The sequence below is a fragment of the Ranitomeya imitator genome, chromosome 7 (assembly GCF_032444005.1).
Source record: "Ranitomeya imitator isolate aRanImi1 chromosome 7, aRanImi1.pri, whole genome shotgun sequence".
Classification (NCBI taxonomy): Eukaryota; Metazoa; Chordata; class Amphibia; order Anura; family Dendrobatidae; genus Ranitomeya; species Ranitomeya imitator.
Window position 1 is genome coordinate 154,695,137 of NC_091288.1, and position 16,717 is coordinate 154,711,853.

Below are 16,717 nucleotides of genomic sequence, written 5' to 3' on the forward strand. Positions count from 1 at the left end.
CAGACAGACAACGCCACAGCGGTGGCTTATCTCAATCAGCAGGGGGGAACTCGGAATCCCTTGGCAAGGCCAAGGTATTCAAGATTCTACTCTTGGCAGAGGCGATGGTTCTGGCGATATCCGCAGTGCATATCCCTGGCGTGGACAACCGGGCCACTGATTTTCTCAGTCGCGAGGGTCTCACAGCAGGAGAGTGGTCCCTGCATCAGGAGGTCTTTCATCAGATTTGCCTTCGATGGGGGACTCCGGATGTGGACCTCATGGTGTCCTGACTGAACAGGAAGGTTCTATGGTTCGTCTCCTGGTCCTGCAATCCTCTCACGGTGTGTGCCGACGCTTTGGACATTCCCTGGTGGCAGTTTGTGCTTACCTATCTGTTTCCTCCCCTTCCCCATCTTCCCAGGCTATTGAAGATCAAGGTAGAGGGGGTGCCGGTCATTCTAATTGCACCGGATTGGCCCAGAAGGTCTTGGTTTGCAGACATCATCAATCTTCTCGCGGACGCCCCATGGAGGCTCCCAGGCAGACCGAATCTTCTGTCCCAAGGACCGATCAGCAACCAGAATTCCGTGGTGCTGAGTGTGTCTGGTTTTTCAGATCGGGTGATTCTCACCATGATCCTGGCTAGGAAGCTGTAATTTTCCTGGGTATATTATCGGACCTGGAAAGCCTATTTCAGATGGTTGAGTCTAATCACATCCCGCCTATGTCCTTTTCTCTCCCTTCCGTTTGGCATTTCTCCAGGTGGGATTTGATGCTGGTCTTGCCCTTAGTTCGCTAAAGGGCCAGGTGTCAGCACTTTCCATTCTTTTCCAGAAGAATCTATCCTCCCGTTCTCGGGTCAGAGCTTTTATTCAGGAGGTTGCACATGTGGCTTCCCCTTATCGGACACCTGTGGACCCCTAGGACCTCAATCTAGTTCTGGAGGCCCTAAGGAGTTCTCCCCTTGAACCGCTCCGAGAGGTTTCCCTGTCTTTTCTGTCTTGGAAGGTGGTGTTTCTGGTGGCCATCACCTCCATTAGGCGCTTTCCGGAGTTGGCGGCCCTTTCCTGTCGCCCTCCTTTCTTGGTTCTTCACCAGGATAAGGTGGTTTTGCGGCCCCCTCCTTCCTTCCTTCTGAAGGTGGTGTCCGCTTTTCACCTAAATGAAGATATTGTCCTCCTTTCATTTTCCCTGCTCCGTCTCATCCTCTGGAGCGTTTGTTGAACAGGCTAGACCTGGTCAGGGCGGTGAGGATCTATCTAGTACCGCCCCCTTTAGGAAGACGGACTCCCGTCATTCCAGATGGTGCACGAAGAGGTCTGCCGATTGAAAATGTCAAAATAAAAAAACAACAATATACCCATACCTGTCCGGCGTACAGACAGTCCCACGCAGTAATCCATATCTAGTGGAATGTACAGTTTACAACCGGGAGTGGTGCTAATGCGACCGCCACCTGCTGTAAACTATTGGGGAATGAATGAGACGCTGCGGGCGCAGGCTCAGTAACTAGCGGTGACATCACTGAGTCTATGCTCGCTGCTTCTCATTCATTCTCCAGTAGTTTACAGCCGGTTGTAAACTGTATATTCCCGTAGATATGGATTACTGCGTGGGACTGACTGTATGCCAGACAGGTAAGGGTATATTGTTGGTTTTTATTTTTACATTTTTTACATGAGATCGAGGGCTTTGCTTGGAATGGCAGACTAATAAAGATGGCAAAACTGTGTTTATTGTTTGATTTCATAAAAAGGCTTTTTTCTTACCGTGTGATATTTTATTAACCCTTTAACAACTATAGGATTAGTAATTCTTCTAATCCTACTAATTAATGACACCTCTCCATTACTAAGCCAGTTTAATTTCACCTTACAATAGGAAGGTGACATTAACCCCTCATTACCCCTCATTACCCCACTTGCCAACGCTATGGGGCAGGTGGGAAGAACTGGGCAAAGCTCCACAATTGGCGCTTCTAATAGATGCACCTTTTCTGGGCTGCTGTTTTTAGGCTGGGGGGCCATATCCATGGCCCCTTACCAGCCTGAGAATAGCAGCCCGCACCTGTGAGTTTTGTTGGGTTGATTTAAAAATGTAGGGGGACTCCATGATGTTTTTTACTTTCATTCATTCTGAATGAAGGGATGACAGCCGCGTTCAGCACCACACGCAGGGGAATCAGTGGCTTAAAGTAGCGCTGCTTTCCCCACAACTAATCAATGCACACGGAGGACAGTGTACACTGTTCTCCGTGTGCACGTGTGTGGCACGTTTTGCGGCACGTGTGTCCGGGTAAAAACAGACATGTCTGCGTGTTTTGCACACGGACACCAAAACACTCTGGCATGTGCATAGACCCATTAATTTGAATGGGTCTACGTGTGTCAGTGTCTCTGGTACGTGAGAAAACTGTCACTACACGTGCCGGATGCACTGACGTGTGAAACCGACCTTATTGAAACTCGCAACAGGATTCTTAGCGGTTGTTTCTGCAGAATCTGTGCAGTTTTGTAGCCCAAAACAATTCCTTATCCAATGCGGCTTGTAGAGCCATCTGGATGAATACTTGGTCAGGGGAGTATCAGTCTAAGAATAAACTGCATGTCATACCCTTTTTAGAGTCAAGGGTGTTCAGTTCCGTTCTAGATAGTATCCTAGAAAATGCCACTGACAAAAAGAAAGGGTTTCCTGAGGAAAAATCTAAAAAATACTTCCCCTTTCAGATAACCCGCCCCTCCCAGAGGCAGGAATATCGGGGAAAAGGGAAGTCTGGTCAGTGGAGCCACCATAAAGGGGGTAGAGGTAGAGCCCCTCTCATTTTGGATCAGGTTTGGGGGCTAGGAGGCAATGAAGCCATATTTATAGAGGGACGTCTTAGGGAGTTCGCAAACTCCTGGAGGCTCATCTGACAAAATCAATGAGTTCTAAACACCATTTCTCAGGGATATACTGTACTTTAGAATTCGTCAGAGATCCTTCAAGGAGATTAAGGCTATGTGCACACGTTGCAGTTTTTACCACGGAACCGCAGCGATTTTGATGCTGCGGGTCCTCAGCAGTTTCCATTGCGTTTACAGTAAACATGTAAACCTATGGGAAACCGCAATCCGCTGTGCACATGCTGCATGAAAAACCGCGCAGAAACGCAGCGGTTTACAATCCGCAGCATGTCACTTCTTTTGTGCAGAATCGCAGTGATTCTGCACACATAGAAATGCATTGATCCGCTTACTTCCCGCATGAGGCTATGCCCACCATGCGGGAAGTAAGCCGATAATGTGTGGTTGCTACCCGGGGTGGAGGAGAGGAGAATCTCCTCCAGGCCCTGGGAACCATATTTGTGCAAAAAAAAAAAAGAATTAGAATAAAAAATAATGATATACTCACCTCTCAGTGCTGCACGCGGCTGTCCGGTCTCAGGGTTGCTATGCGAGCAGGGCCTGCAGTGACGTCACGGTCACATGACCGTTACATCATGAAGGTCCATCTCGCATAGCATCTTTGGAACTGGACCGCCCGTGCAGCCCCGAAGAGATCGGGATGTCAGAGGGTGAGTATAACCATTTTTTTTATTATTTTTAACATTACTATTGATGCTGCATATGTAACATCACTTGTTTTATTGGTTAACCATTTTAATAAGTATCGTATCTGCAAAATTATTTTTGTTTCTCTTCCTGAGAGTAATCAATGCCTATAATGTCATTGTGATGGCACTGAATTCCATGGCGACAGCCAAATAGTCCCAGTTAGAGTTAAGCAACAGGATTCGCAGGATCCTGGTCCCGCAGTCACATCGGTTGCTTATGGCCACCAGAGCAGGGCCCTACAAGCCTCCTCCTACCTGCCCCTTCTGATTAGTGAGTCCAGGGTGGCACATGAAATATGGTACGCAGGGTCTACTAATCAGAAGAGATACCACTGAACACAGCCCTGCTCCTGGTCGTCACAGTAGCATTGCTTCTCTCACGGGGGAGGTGATGTTACGTTTGGAGGTAAGAAAGGATAACTGTCACCAGGTAAACACAAGCATGCAACATGTTCACACCCCAGGCCACCAGGGGGAACTTTTGATCCTACTTACTAGGGGACTCCCCATATATATGGTAGTTTGTAGGGAAAGTTAGACAGTTTGTGCCAGGAAGCAGACTGGAGCAGTCTGTGGTAGAAGAAGGTGTACGGAGCTGTGTAGCCGCAGTGCTGCAGCTCCTGGGAAGAGATTATACGAAAGCCGAATATATTGCAGTGAGCATGTAGGAGAGAAGCACAGGAGAAGAACACCAGTGGGAGACCAGCCACGAGCAGGCTGCCTCCTTCTGAGGCGCAGGCACCAGTAGCCGGAACACCGAGGATGTAAGGGACTCCATGACTTACATCATGGACCGGCAGGACAGCTGAATTGCAAGTTACCTGTCCGCCTTAATACCCAGGAGGCACAGTGACACCTATAGAGCCCGGAGCGTGCTAGAGTCCCTGTAAAAAGGCTCAAGTCACCAGTTATGTCTTATCCTATACGGGGGACAGAGAGACGATCTGTTAGGATCTTATATGAAGCTATGGGCAGTAAGTAACTATAACACCACCGTGCTAGAGGAAGGCTTTAATCTTCACCTGGATAAGGGGACTCCCAACTTGCCTCCACGCAAGCCGGACCCTGCCTGCCCTGTGATCTGGTGCCCTGGTCTGTGGCTGCCTGAAGTCTTCAGTAAACAAGGTAAAGAGACTGCAAACCTGTGTCCTTGTTCTTTACTGCACCTTTCACCATTTCCATCTACACACCAGGAGCCCTGGGGATATACTTCACCTGTGGGACGTTATACCATCTAGCTGCCATAACAGCACCCTAGAGGACCCTTTAAAGCAGCGTTTGCTCCCCATTGACCGAATTCCACTGGTGGTGTCACAAACATAAACTTTATTCTCTTTAAAGACTTTCCCTTTTACACGGGCGCCCAGGGCCACGGACCGGGTCGCAGCCACAGTGACATCCCCCTGTGAACACCGCACCCGGTATTGGGTACCCTGGCGGGCGACTCACATGCCTCCTCCTACCTGCCCCTTCTGACTAGTGAGCCCAGGGTGGCACATGAAGTATGGTGTGCAGGGCCTACTAATCAGAAGAGATACCACTGAACAGAGCCCTGCAAGCCTCCTCCTACCTGCCCCTTCTGATTAGTGATGATTAGTGAGCCCAGGGTGGCACATGAATTATAGTACACTGGGCCTACTAATCAGAAGAGATACCACAGAACACAGCCCTGCAAGCCTCCTCCTACCTGCCTCTTCTGATTAGTGAGCCCAGGGTGACACATGAATTATAGTACACTGGGCCTACTAATCGGAAGAGATACCACAGAACACAGCCCTGCAAGCCTCCTCCTACCTGCCCCTGCTGATTAGTGAGCCCAGGGTAGCACATGAAGTAAGGTACGCAGGGCCTACTAATCAGAAGAGATATCACTGAACACAGCCCTGCAAGCCTCCTCCTACCTGCCCCTTCTGACTAGTGAGCCCAAGGTGACACATGAATTATAGTACACCGGGCCTACTAATCAGAAGAGATACCACTGAACAGGGTTGCTCCACTCTGATGTCAGCACTAAGCACCAAGCTCACTCTGAGCAGGGGGTTTAGCATTTTATGTAAGAGCGAGCTGCTCATTTCATCTTTCATCTCTGGGGAGCTGGACTGACACTAATGGCAGAGCTCTGTACAGAGTGATCTGCTATCAAAGTGAGCGCTGTAGATATATTCCAAGGGGACACAACTCTTCTTGGATACAATGGCCACAGTGTTACCTTGTATCACACCCTAGGGCCGCCTTCAGCCTTAAAGGGTTATTGCAATTAAACATTCATTACAAACATTATTATGAATATATGATAAGTAGGAGATTATTTTTCTACAATGGAGAGTAACGCGCACAGACAAATTTCTCTCTTTGTAATAGTGAACAGAGTGCGATCCCTAATATGGGGGTGCCTGAGATAAGTACAGATTGGCTCCCCAGGCCACAAGTGCACCCCTGATATACACCCTGGCAGCATGTGGCATTGGTAGACAGGACCTATATCTACACATTTTAATCTGAAAGGGGTTAAACACCCAAATATGTAATTTTTGTTTATTGCAATGCCCTGTGAGAAGTATTATTTTGAGATGCATATGATGAACACATTGTTTAAGTATGTGCATATATATATATATATATATATATATATATATATATACACACACATACATATATTTTGGTTGTGTGTAAATAAAATTGTGATCATGTGTTACACGTGTCCCTATATGTACACCCCAAAATAATGGAAGAAGAACACAGGATAGTTAGATTTGTACAACCAATCCTTTATTGACAGTCAGTCATTGTGACATCTATAATTGTCTGTCAAGATGTTTAAAGATGTTTTATATGTTGTACATAATGGATTTAGAAGTATCCATGGCTCAAAGCAGCCACCAGGACAGCATTGAACTTCTCCCAGGCAGCCTGGACTTGAGGGGTGAAGGAAGATCCCAGTTTTCCTGCGAAGACGATGACCATAACCTCAGTCAGACGCTGTAAATGAAAAATACGACATTATTAACAATGTTTGTAAGCAACCAGTTACAAAACCTCCTGTGTTGCCTAGCTCAATTACCACTAAGGGTTCCCATAACCAAAAACTGCAAATTAAACAATCATCTTTACACTGTACATTCTGGCCAGTATTGTGTATCAGTGTTTGTGATCCTAAGAGTGAATCGCCTGGACAGGAGAGTTACAAATCATGATAGTCTTTTTCTCTACAGGTTTTACATTCCTGGTCTTGGTTTACAAATAATGATACAAAATATTGCCACGTAACAAGGGCCACACACTTGTTCACCACCACATAATTGGCAGGCAACAACTGTAGGAGTTTCATTTGCAGCTAAATTGAGCATAATGCAGTTTTCTCAAAAGCTAGAACTAAGAAACAACTAAACTGATATTTGGACTAACGCAAGAGCTACATAGTATTTATTCATGTCATTAGTTTTTTAGTTTAAGGTAATTCATTAATTATTAATTAATCTCTATGGATAGTAAGTAAAGTCAATAGTATAAATGAACCATACCTTGAAGTTCTCAGGGTCCACATGGAGTTCCTGGGCATGGGACTTGCTGAGGTCAGCCAGGTAATGTTTCACATCATCAATATGTTGGATGGCACTGCCAACAGCTGTGAGCACCTTCTTGCCATGAGCCTTCACCTTGGCATTGCCGGAGATGGCGGTCACATTGGAAAGGTTTCCGAAGCTGCTGAAGTATCTCTGGGTCCAGGGGTACACGACCAGCAGTCTGGTCAAGTAGAAAGAGAAAAAGTATTAATGTTTTTGCAGATTTGTTGATCAATGGAACATCACTATTTGTGTGAGAAGTAACTACAACAATATCACTCATGTACAAACAATATATAATTATTTCATTATAAGAAAGCTACCAAAATGATTGTCTATGAAAATTATGACCATTGTATTAATTATTCTAAATGTCAAGGTATAGGGTGACCTGCTGTAGTGTTCTTACCTGCACAGGGCTTCATGACCATCGGCCTCCACATTGACCTTCGCCCAGGTTGAGGTGATGAAGGCTTTCTCTTCGGCTGTCCAGTGGACCATTTTGGCTGTAAATGCAAGTAGCTGTTGAGCTTTCTAAGTGAGAAGTAAGACGCTTCTGCCTTTTAGAGACTCTTTCCCTGATTTATAGAAGATTTTGCAGTGTCACACCCAGTCTTTGTTTTGCTGTGTCATATTTCTTCTTCTCCACCCTACAAACTCCTGCATATCTAATCTGGTGGGAATAAGCTATTTTTCTTTATTGTTTTTTTTTTGTTGTTTTTTTTTAGATATTTGTAAGTTCTAAAAATCACCAATATATTTCTGCATTTTATAAGCCATGTAGTTTTTGTTCTGATAAAGTTTAATGATCGATAATTTTACACAAATATATGAAATTATAGCAAAGCTTAGATATTTGGAGACGTGTTTATGCCAATGAAAGCTTTGAAGTTTACATTTTTTGGTCAATTTCACAACACTCGGATATTCATTCATTTGTAAAAAAAAAAACCTTATTCATAACGTATATACTCGAGTATAAGCCGACCCGAGTATAAGCCGACCCCCCTAATTTTGCCACAAAAAACTGGGAAAACTTATTGACTCGAGTATAAGCCTAGGGTGGAAATGCAGCATTTACCGGTGAATTTCAAAAATAAAAATAGATCATTATTTCCCCATAGCTGTGCCATATAGTGTTCTGCACCGTTCATATTTCCCCATAGGTGTGAACCATATAGTGCTCTGCACCGTTCATTGTGCCCCATAGATGTGCCATATACGGTGCTCTGCACCGTTCACTGTGCCCCATAGCTGTGCCATATACGGTGCTCTGCACCGTTCACTGTGCCCCATAGCTGTGCTGTGCCATATACGGTGCTCTGCACCGTTCACTGTGCCCCATACATAGCTGTGCTGTGCCATATACGGTGCTCTGCACCGTTCACTGTGCCCTATAGCTGTGCTGTGCCATATACGGTGCTCTGCACCGTTCACTGTGCCCCATAGCTGTGCTGTGCCATATACGGTGCTCTGCACCGTTCACTGTGCCCCATAGCTGTGCTGTGCCATATACGGTGCTCTGCACCGTTCACTGTGCCCCATAGCTGTGCTGTGCCATATACGGTGCTCTGCACCGTTCACTGTGCCCCATAGCTGTGCTGTGCCATATACGGTGCTCTGCACCGTTCACTGTGCCCCATACGGTGCTCTGCACCGTTCACTGTGCCCCCCCTAGCTGTGCCATATACGGTGCTCTGCACCGTTCATTGTGCCCCCCCTAGCTGTGCCATATACGGTGCTCTGCACCGTTCACTGTGCCCCCCCTAGCTGTGCCATATACGGTGCTCTGCACCGTTCACTGTGCCCCCCCTAGCTGTGCCATATACGGTGCTCTGCACCGTTCACTGTGCCCCATAGCTGTGCTGTGCCATATACGGTGCTCTGCACCGTTCACTGTGCCCCATAGATGTGCTCCATATACGGTGCCCTGCACCGTTCACTGTGCCCCATAGATGTTCCACATAAATTTGTGCCGCCGCTGCCGCAATAAAGAAAAAAAAACACATACTCACCTCCCTTGATTGCAGCTCCCGGCGTCTCGTTCCGGCGCCTCCATCTTCCCGGCGTCTCTGCTCTGACTGATCAGGCAGAGGGCGCCGCGCACACTATATGCGTCATCGCGCCCTCTGCCTGAACAGTCAGAGAGCAGAGACGCCGGGAAGATGGAGGCGCCGGCCGGGAAGATGGATCGGCGCCCGGCGGCTGGAACGTGGACAGGTGAATATAACATACTCACCTAGTCCTGGCGATCCTCGCGCTGTCCCCTCCTGTCTTCGGTGCCGCAGCTTCTTTCTCTATCAGCGGTCACCGGCACCGCTGATTAGAGAAATGAATAAGCGGCTCCGCCCCTATGGGAGGTGGAGCCGCTTATTCATTTCTGTAATGAGCGGTCCCACGTGACCGCTGAAGAGAGGAAGAAGCTGCAGCGCCGAAGCCCGTGGGACGGCAGGGACAGCGCGAGGATCGCTGGGACTAGGTAAGTATGCCTCAGCGCCCTCAGCCCCTCACCCGCCGACCCCACCGCTACCGTGACTCGAGTATAAGCCGAGGGGGGCACTTTCAGCCCAAAAATTTGGGCTGAAAATCTCGGCTTATACTCGAGTATATACGGTAATTCTTTCCTGGAAGTATATTATTGTGATGATCAATATACAGTGCCTTGCGAAAGTATTCGGCCCCTTGGAACATTTCAACCTTTTCCCACATATCATGCTTCAAACATAAAGATACCAAATGAAAATTTTTGGTGAATAATCAACAACAAGTGGAACACAATTGTGAAGTTGAATGAAATTTATTGGTTACTTTTCAGTTTTTGAATTTCCACAAAAATGTAAAGTGAGGCGAGCAATATTATTCGGCCCCTTTACTTTCAGTGCAGCAAACTCACTCCAGAAGTTCATTGTGGATCTCTGCATGATCCAATGTTGTCCTAAATGCCTAATGATGATAAATATAATCCACCTGTGTGTAATCAAGTCTCCATATAAATGCACCTGCTCTGTGATAGTCTCAGGGTTCTGTTTGAAGCACAGAGAGCATCATGAAGACCAAGGAACACAACAGGCAGATCCGTGATACTGTTGTGGAGAAGTTTAAAGCCGGATTTGGATACAAAATGATTTCCAAAACTTTAAACATCCCAAGGAGCACTGTGCAAGCGATCATATTGAAATGGAAGGAGTATCATACCACTGCAAATCTACCAAGACCCGGCCGTCCCTCTAAACTTTCATCTCAAACAATGAGAAGACAGATCAGAGATGCAGCCAAGAGGCCGATGATCACTCTGGATGAACTGCAGAGATCTACAGCTGAGGTGGGACAGTCTGTCCATAGGATAACAATCAGTCGTATACTGCACAAATCTGGCCTTTATGGAAGAGTGGCAAGAAGAAAGCCATTTCTCAAAGATATCCATAACAAGTGTTGTTTAAAGTTTGCAACAAGCCACCTGGGAGACACACCAAACATATGGAAGAAGGTGCTCTGGTCAGATGAAACCAAAATCAAACTTTTTGGCAACAATGCCAAAGGACATGTTTGACGTAAAGGCAACACAGCTTATCACCCTGAACACACCACACACTGTCAAACATGGTGGTGGCAGCATCATGGTTTGGGCCTGATTTTCTTCAGCAGGGACAGGGAAGATGGTTAAAATTGATGGGAAGATGGATGGAGCCAAGTACAGGACCATTCTTAAAGAAAACCTGTTGGAGTCTGCATAAGACCTGAGACTGGGACGGAGATTTGTCTTCCAACAAGACAATGATCCCAAACATAGGGCAAAATCTACAATGGAATGGTTCACAAATTAACGTATCCAGATGTTAGAATGGCCAAGTCAAACTCCAGACCTCAATTCAATCGAGAATCTGTGGAAAGAGCTGAAAACTGCTGTTCACAAACGATCTCCATCAAACCTCACTGAGCTCGAGCTGTTTGCCAAGGAAGAATGGGCAAGAATTTCAGTCTCTCGATGTACAAAACTGATAGAGACATACCCCAAGCGACTTGCAGCTGTAACTGCAGCAAAAGGTGGTGCAACAAAGTATTAAGTTAAAGGGGCCGAACAATATTGCACGCCCCACTTTTCAGTTTTTGAATTTCCACAAAAATTTTAAATGACCAATAAATTTCGTTCAACTTCACAACTGTGTTCCACTTGTTGTTGATTCGTCACCAAAAATTTTCATTTGGTATCTTTATGTTTGAAGCATGATATGTGGGAAAAGGTTGAAAAGTTTCAGGGGGCCGAATACTTTCGCAAGGCACTGTATACATATATCTGTGTGTGTGCTAATATTGTAATTTTTGTTAAAGAAGGGTTGACCATGAAGGAGACTTATTAATACCAGTGCATTATGAAAGGTGGTCTTGTCTCTCCTTTTGCAGTATCTGAGTCATCATCGGGATCCCCCTCACAACTCTAAAGCCTCATTCTCTTTTCCAAGCATACTCATATTTGTCAGAAAGACTGATTCAGGGGCTTCAGAAATATGCCAGCTACCCCAAATGCATATTTGTCAGTCTATTTAAGCAAGAAACCTGGTGAAAAATATGGCCCAGCATGTTGTCCTTTAGCTGATGTGGAGCTGTAAGTCTCTTATGTACATATATAGTAATCTATAACCAGTGGTGCAACTTGAAACTCATGGGCCCGATGCGACAGCACTAACGGCGAGGCAGAATTCAGACTTTCATGTTTCACGCGATTGCCGGACTGAATGCGGATCTATCAGACTTATAGGCGTATATGAGGCTGTTAGTTCTGTTTAGGAGAACATAATGTTCTATGTGCAGAGAACAATTCTTAATGGCCTGTTAGTGCAGTTGGCCTGTCTAAATGGGCCTTTAAATGACCACCGATTGGCTTAAAGAGTAACTAAACTTCCATTACATTTTTCAAATTTGGCAGATTGATGGGGATTTTGGTTCTGAAACCCCCACTAATCACTCAATAGACCCCTGAACATTGCACAGCTCAGCAGACAGGAGCAGACAGCTCTCTCTGAGGGTGCACAAACAGCAGGATAAAGCATAGGCTACAAGGACTACCTAACCTTTGCTTTCTTTGAGTTATACCTCACTGTGTGTGTGCTCTAAAGGTACCGTCACACATAACGATATCGTTAACGATATCGTTGCTTTTTGTCACGTAGCAACGATATCGTTAACGAAATCTTTATGTGTGACAGCGACCAACGATCAGGCCCCTGCTGGGAGATCGTTGGTCGCTGGCGAAAGTCCAGTACTTTATTTTGTCGCTCTATCTCCCGCTGACATCGCTGAATCGGCGTGTGTGACGCCGATTCAGCGATGTGTTCACTGGTAACCAGGGTAAACATCAGGTTACTAAGCGCAGGTCCCTCACCTTCAGCTTCCCGCACTGACTGGTGAGCGCCGGCCAGCCGTAAAGCACAGCACAGCGGTGACGTCACTGCTGTAATTTACAGCCGGCGCTCAGTCAGTGCGGGAAGCTGAAGGCGAGGGACATGACCAGACACCGGGAATGTAAGTATGTAGTGTTTGTTTTTTTACATTTACAACGGTAACCAGGGTAAACATCGTGTTACTAAGCGCGGCCCTGCGCTTAGTAACCCGATGTTTACCCTGGTTACCCGGGGACTTCGGGATCGTTGGTCGCTGGAGAGCTGTCTGTGTGACAGCTCTCCAGCGACCAAACAGCGACGCTGCAGCGATCGACATCATTGTCGGTATCGCTGCAGTGTTGCTTAGTGTGACGGTACCTTTAGATAAGAGCTGTGTGCTCCTATCTCCTAAGCTGCACTTTTCGAGGGTCTGTTGAGCTTTCCGGGTGGTTTCCTGGCAAATAAAATGCTTAGAAAAACTTGATTCCAGCTCACCTAGTAGCTCTATGCTAATCCACCTGGGGCTCAAACACAGGCCTTGCCCTGGCCTCACCAAGGAAGATAGAAAAAAAATAGAGTCCGGATCAACAGGACTGGATTTTCCTTTTCTTTCTATTTTTTAAAAGAAAATATAGTGCATACCCAGTCGACGCATTTCGACTGCACTAAGCAGTCTAAGGGTATGTGCACACACTGCGGATTTTGCTGCGGATCCGCAGCGGTTTCCCATGTGTTTACAGTATAATGTAAACCAGGGGTGGGCAATTAATTTTGCCATGGGGCCGCATGAGAAATTTGGATGGTTTCAGAGGGCCGGACTAATATAATTAACTCATTTTTACCCAATACTGTAGTATACATATGCTATCTTTTCATAAACAAACAGTATGTTAAACAGTGCAGACATTTACATTTCATTTCTGCCCCCATAATGTCCAGATTTCATTTGTGCCCCCATACTGTCCTTATTTGTCACTTGTGCCCCATAGTGACAAATCGAAAAACAAAAAGAACAAGAGACATACCGAAGACTGGGGATCACCCTTAATATAAGGTTATAAATGCGAAAAAGACATTTAATTTATTTATTTATTCTTGAAGTCTAAACAACATATACCACATAGAAAATAGATACATAAAAACATGAGTATTAAAAACACTTGTGTTAAAGACCACCATAGTGACAAATCAGGACAGTATGGGGACACAAGTGACAAATCAGGACAGTATGGGCCCCATACTGTCCTGATTTGTCACTTATGCCCCCATCATACTGTCCTGATTCCTGATAACTGTGCCCCACACAGCCCATTGTCCGGTTTGTGCTGCCCCCATCCGCATCCCCCCCAGGGCTGGCCGCTGCTCCCTCCCCCTATCATGCATACAGACAGGCAGGCAGCTCCATTACCTGGTCCCCGCGGCCGCGGTATGGAGCACCGGCACCGACTGACCCCACAAGTTGCAGTACACAGCCGCACAAAACACCGGCGTCCGGCGCAGCAGCCTGTGTCCCGCTCAGTGATGTCACCCGCTGCTGGCGCTTCCCTGATGCGGAAGTGCCAGTGGCGGTCAGCGCCTCTCACTGTTTCAATGCAGGGCGCGCAGGCGCTGGAGTGCCTGAAGGGAAGGGGAACCTGGCGTAGCGATGCGCAGCAGCCTCACTGTCTCTGGCAGCTGGCCGAGCAGTGCCAGTGCCGCGGGCCGTTTAAAATCGTCAGGCGGGCCAGATGCGGCCCGCGGGCCACATCTTGCCCAGGTCTGATGTAAACCTATGGGAAACGAAATCCGCAGTGCACATGCTGCGGAAAAAACCATGCTGAAATGCAGCAGTTTACATTCCGCAGCATGTCAATTTTCTGTGCGGAATCCGCAGCGTTTTTACATCTGCTCCAATAGAAAACTGCAGGTGTAAATCTGCAGCGGAATCCGCAATAGAAACCGCGATAAATCCGCAGGAAAAACCACAGCGGTTTTGCACTGCGAACATATCAAATCCGCTGTGGAAAAATCCGCAGCCCTCACAGATATGTGTGCACATACCCTTATATTGTCTTTTGAAAAAGAAAAGGAAAATCCAGTCCTGTTGAGCCGGACTCCAATTTTTTCAAATAAAATGCTTGTCAAATGTGGCAAAACTTGGCAGGTCTCTGGCGGGAGGTGAAGCTTTTGATCGATGGGATGGCTGGAAGAGATATACCTTTGGACCCACTGACATTTTTGCTTGGATTAAAACCACAGGGAGTATCCAAAAGATTTTTTAGACTGTTGATCTTGCTGGGCATGGCGGCTAAAATACACATAGCATCAAAGTAGAGGACTCCGTCGCTTTCAATGCCACAAGTCAAGACCAAAATGAATACTATTATGATGTACAAGCGCATCCAGGTTACAAGAACTGATAGTTGGAACTCCTTTTTCCAGGTATGGTCCCCGTGGCTGGGTTTGAACCCTGGGGATCAGCTGACGCTTGCCCTTTCGCTTTCTCCATGAGGTGTGGACTGGAGGTCACTAGATAACTAACTGGCGATATATATAAGTAGATGGGTTCTTTTTTCTTTTTCTTATCTCTTTGCTTCTCCCACACTGTGAGTTGTGACACAAAAACTGATCTCTGATGGTGTCGACCTAAAGTATACTTTCGTGAGAAAAAAAATATTGTAAAGTGGATTTTTATGATTCATGTCCTAACCCTTTTTTCCCTATTGTTTCTGTCTTGTCTTTGTCTTGTCTCATACGAATGTTTGCAAGGATCCTTTTTTATTGGTTATACTATGATTCTAATGATGTAAGATCGGTCCCTTGTTGTGCTTTCATAACTCCCATGTTGGGAGACCTTTGTATTATTCTTTAAATAAAAAAATTATTGAAACAAAAAAAAATGTGGCAAAACTTTAACGAAACTTTAGTCACTCTTTAAGCTTTGTTTCCATTTACCAGTTGTTTCGGGTCAATTGTGTAAGCCTGAGCAGGACACTACTGATGCAAACTGATGGCCTGTTGTTCAGAAAAAGATTAGAAAACTGCTTCTAGGGTATCTTGCACCAGAAATAAAAAACACTTTTATGATCTTTTTCATATGTAATTTTTATGCACTTGTTCACATCATACATTATTCATAGCAGATAATGGATATGTATCACTTTGTTGGTTCAAGAATTGGGTGTTGCGTGTATTCTAAGTCAGGGGTCCCCAACTCCAGTCCTCAAGGCCCACCAACATGTCATGTTTTCAGGATTTCCTTAGTCTTGCCCAGGTAATAATTGCATCACCTGTGTAATGCAAAGGAAATCCTGAAAACATGACCTGTTGGTGGGCCTTGAGGACTGGAGTTGGGGACCCCTGTTCTAAGTAAATGGCTTACAACCTTGTGACTGACCTAAATTAGCTTGTCTTTGTAAAGGTCATGGATAGGAATTTCCATACCTATATCAGGAACATTTTTGCTGTGCATACAAGTATTTGGTATACAAGGCTTTCTCCATTCATGGGACATGTGCACACTGCATCGTTAATTCGACGGCTAACCCGACGGAGAATACTTTCTTACAGATTCTTTAGGAAAAAGCCTTTTTTCCCTGCAATGGCTCTTCGTTCTATATATATTCTATTGCGAAAGTAGGTGGCTGACCTCTGAGCAGAAGCCACCAAAAGAAAGAACATGTTACTTTTGTAGTCATGGTCTATAGGACTGCCAAACTGCCAATAATAACCATTTGTTGTGCTCAGCTTTCTCCAGCAGCCCTAAGGACAATGAATAGAGCAGACTTGGAGCATGCGCACCTCTGCAGGGCCCCATTCTGTGATGGAATAAGCTTTCATCAAGGATCACTACATGCTTAAATCTTAGAAAAGAGGAAATAAAATAATAAACATAAATATAAGCTAAAAAAAAAAGTAGAAAACTACTTTTATCATTTATCATATATTTTCTTTTTTTGGTCTAAGGGTATGTGCACATGCTGCGGATTTTACTGCGGATCCGCAGCGTTTCCGCAGCTGCGGATCCGCAGCGGTTTCCCATGAGTTTACAGTACCATGTTAACCTATGGGAAACGAAATGCACATGCTGCGGAAAAAAACGCGCGGAAACGCAGAAGTTTACTTTCCGCAGCATGTCAATTCTTTGTGTGGATTCCGCTGCGGTTTTACACCTGCTCCAATAGAAAACTGCAGGTGTAAACCCGCAGCGAAATCCGCAGTAG

The 16,717-nt window shown here is 45.8% G+C and overlaps 1 protein-coding gene across 1 annotated transcript; it reads right to left on the reverse strand.

The window, feature by feature from the left end:
* Positions 1-6,321: 6,321 nt before the first annotated feature.
* Positions 6,322-7,714, reverse strand: LOC138644978 (hemoglobin subunit beta-2-like). The gene is made up of 3 exons (XM_069733931.1): positions 7,547-7,714; positions 7,096-7,318; positions 6,322-6,553 (listed from the first exon to the last, which is right to left on the reverse strand). Exons 1-3 carry the CDS (start codon positions 7,636-7,638, stop codon positions 6,425-6,427), a joined length of 444 nt encoding a protein of 147 aa, XP_069590032.1. The 5' UTR covers positions 7,639-7,714; the 3' UTR covers positions 6,322-6,424.
* Between the last annotated feature and the right edge of the window lie 9,003 nt (positions 7,715-16,717).

Bases quoted from the DNA above. Each gene is read 5' to 3' on its own strand.
- LOC138644978 (XM_069733931.1), bottom strand. From the start codon at position 7,638: ATGGTCCACTGGACAGCCGAAGAGAAAGCCTTCATCACCTCAACCTGG. The intron at 7,319-7,546 runs GTAAGAACACTA...CTACTTGACCAG, and splicing joins GGTCATGAAGCCCTGTGCAG to ACTGCTGGTCGTGTACCCCT. The intron at 6,554-7,095 runs GTATGGTTCATT...TTTCATTTACAG, and splicing joins TGGACCCTGAGAACTTCAAG to CGTCTGACTGAGGTTATGGT.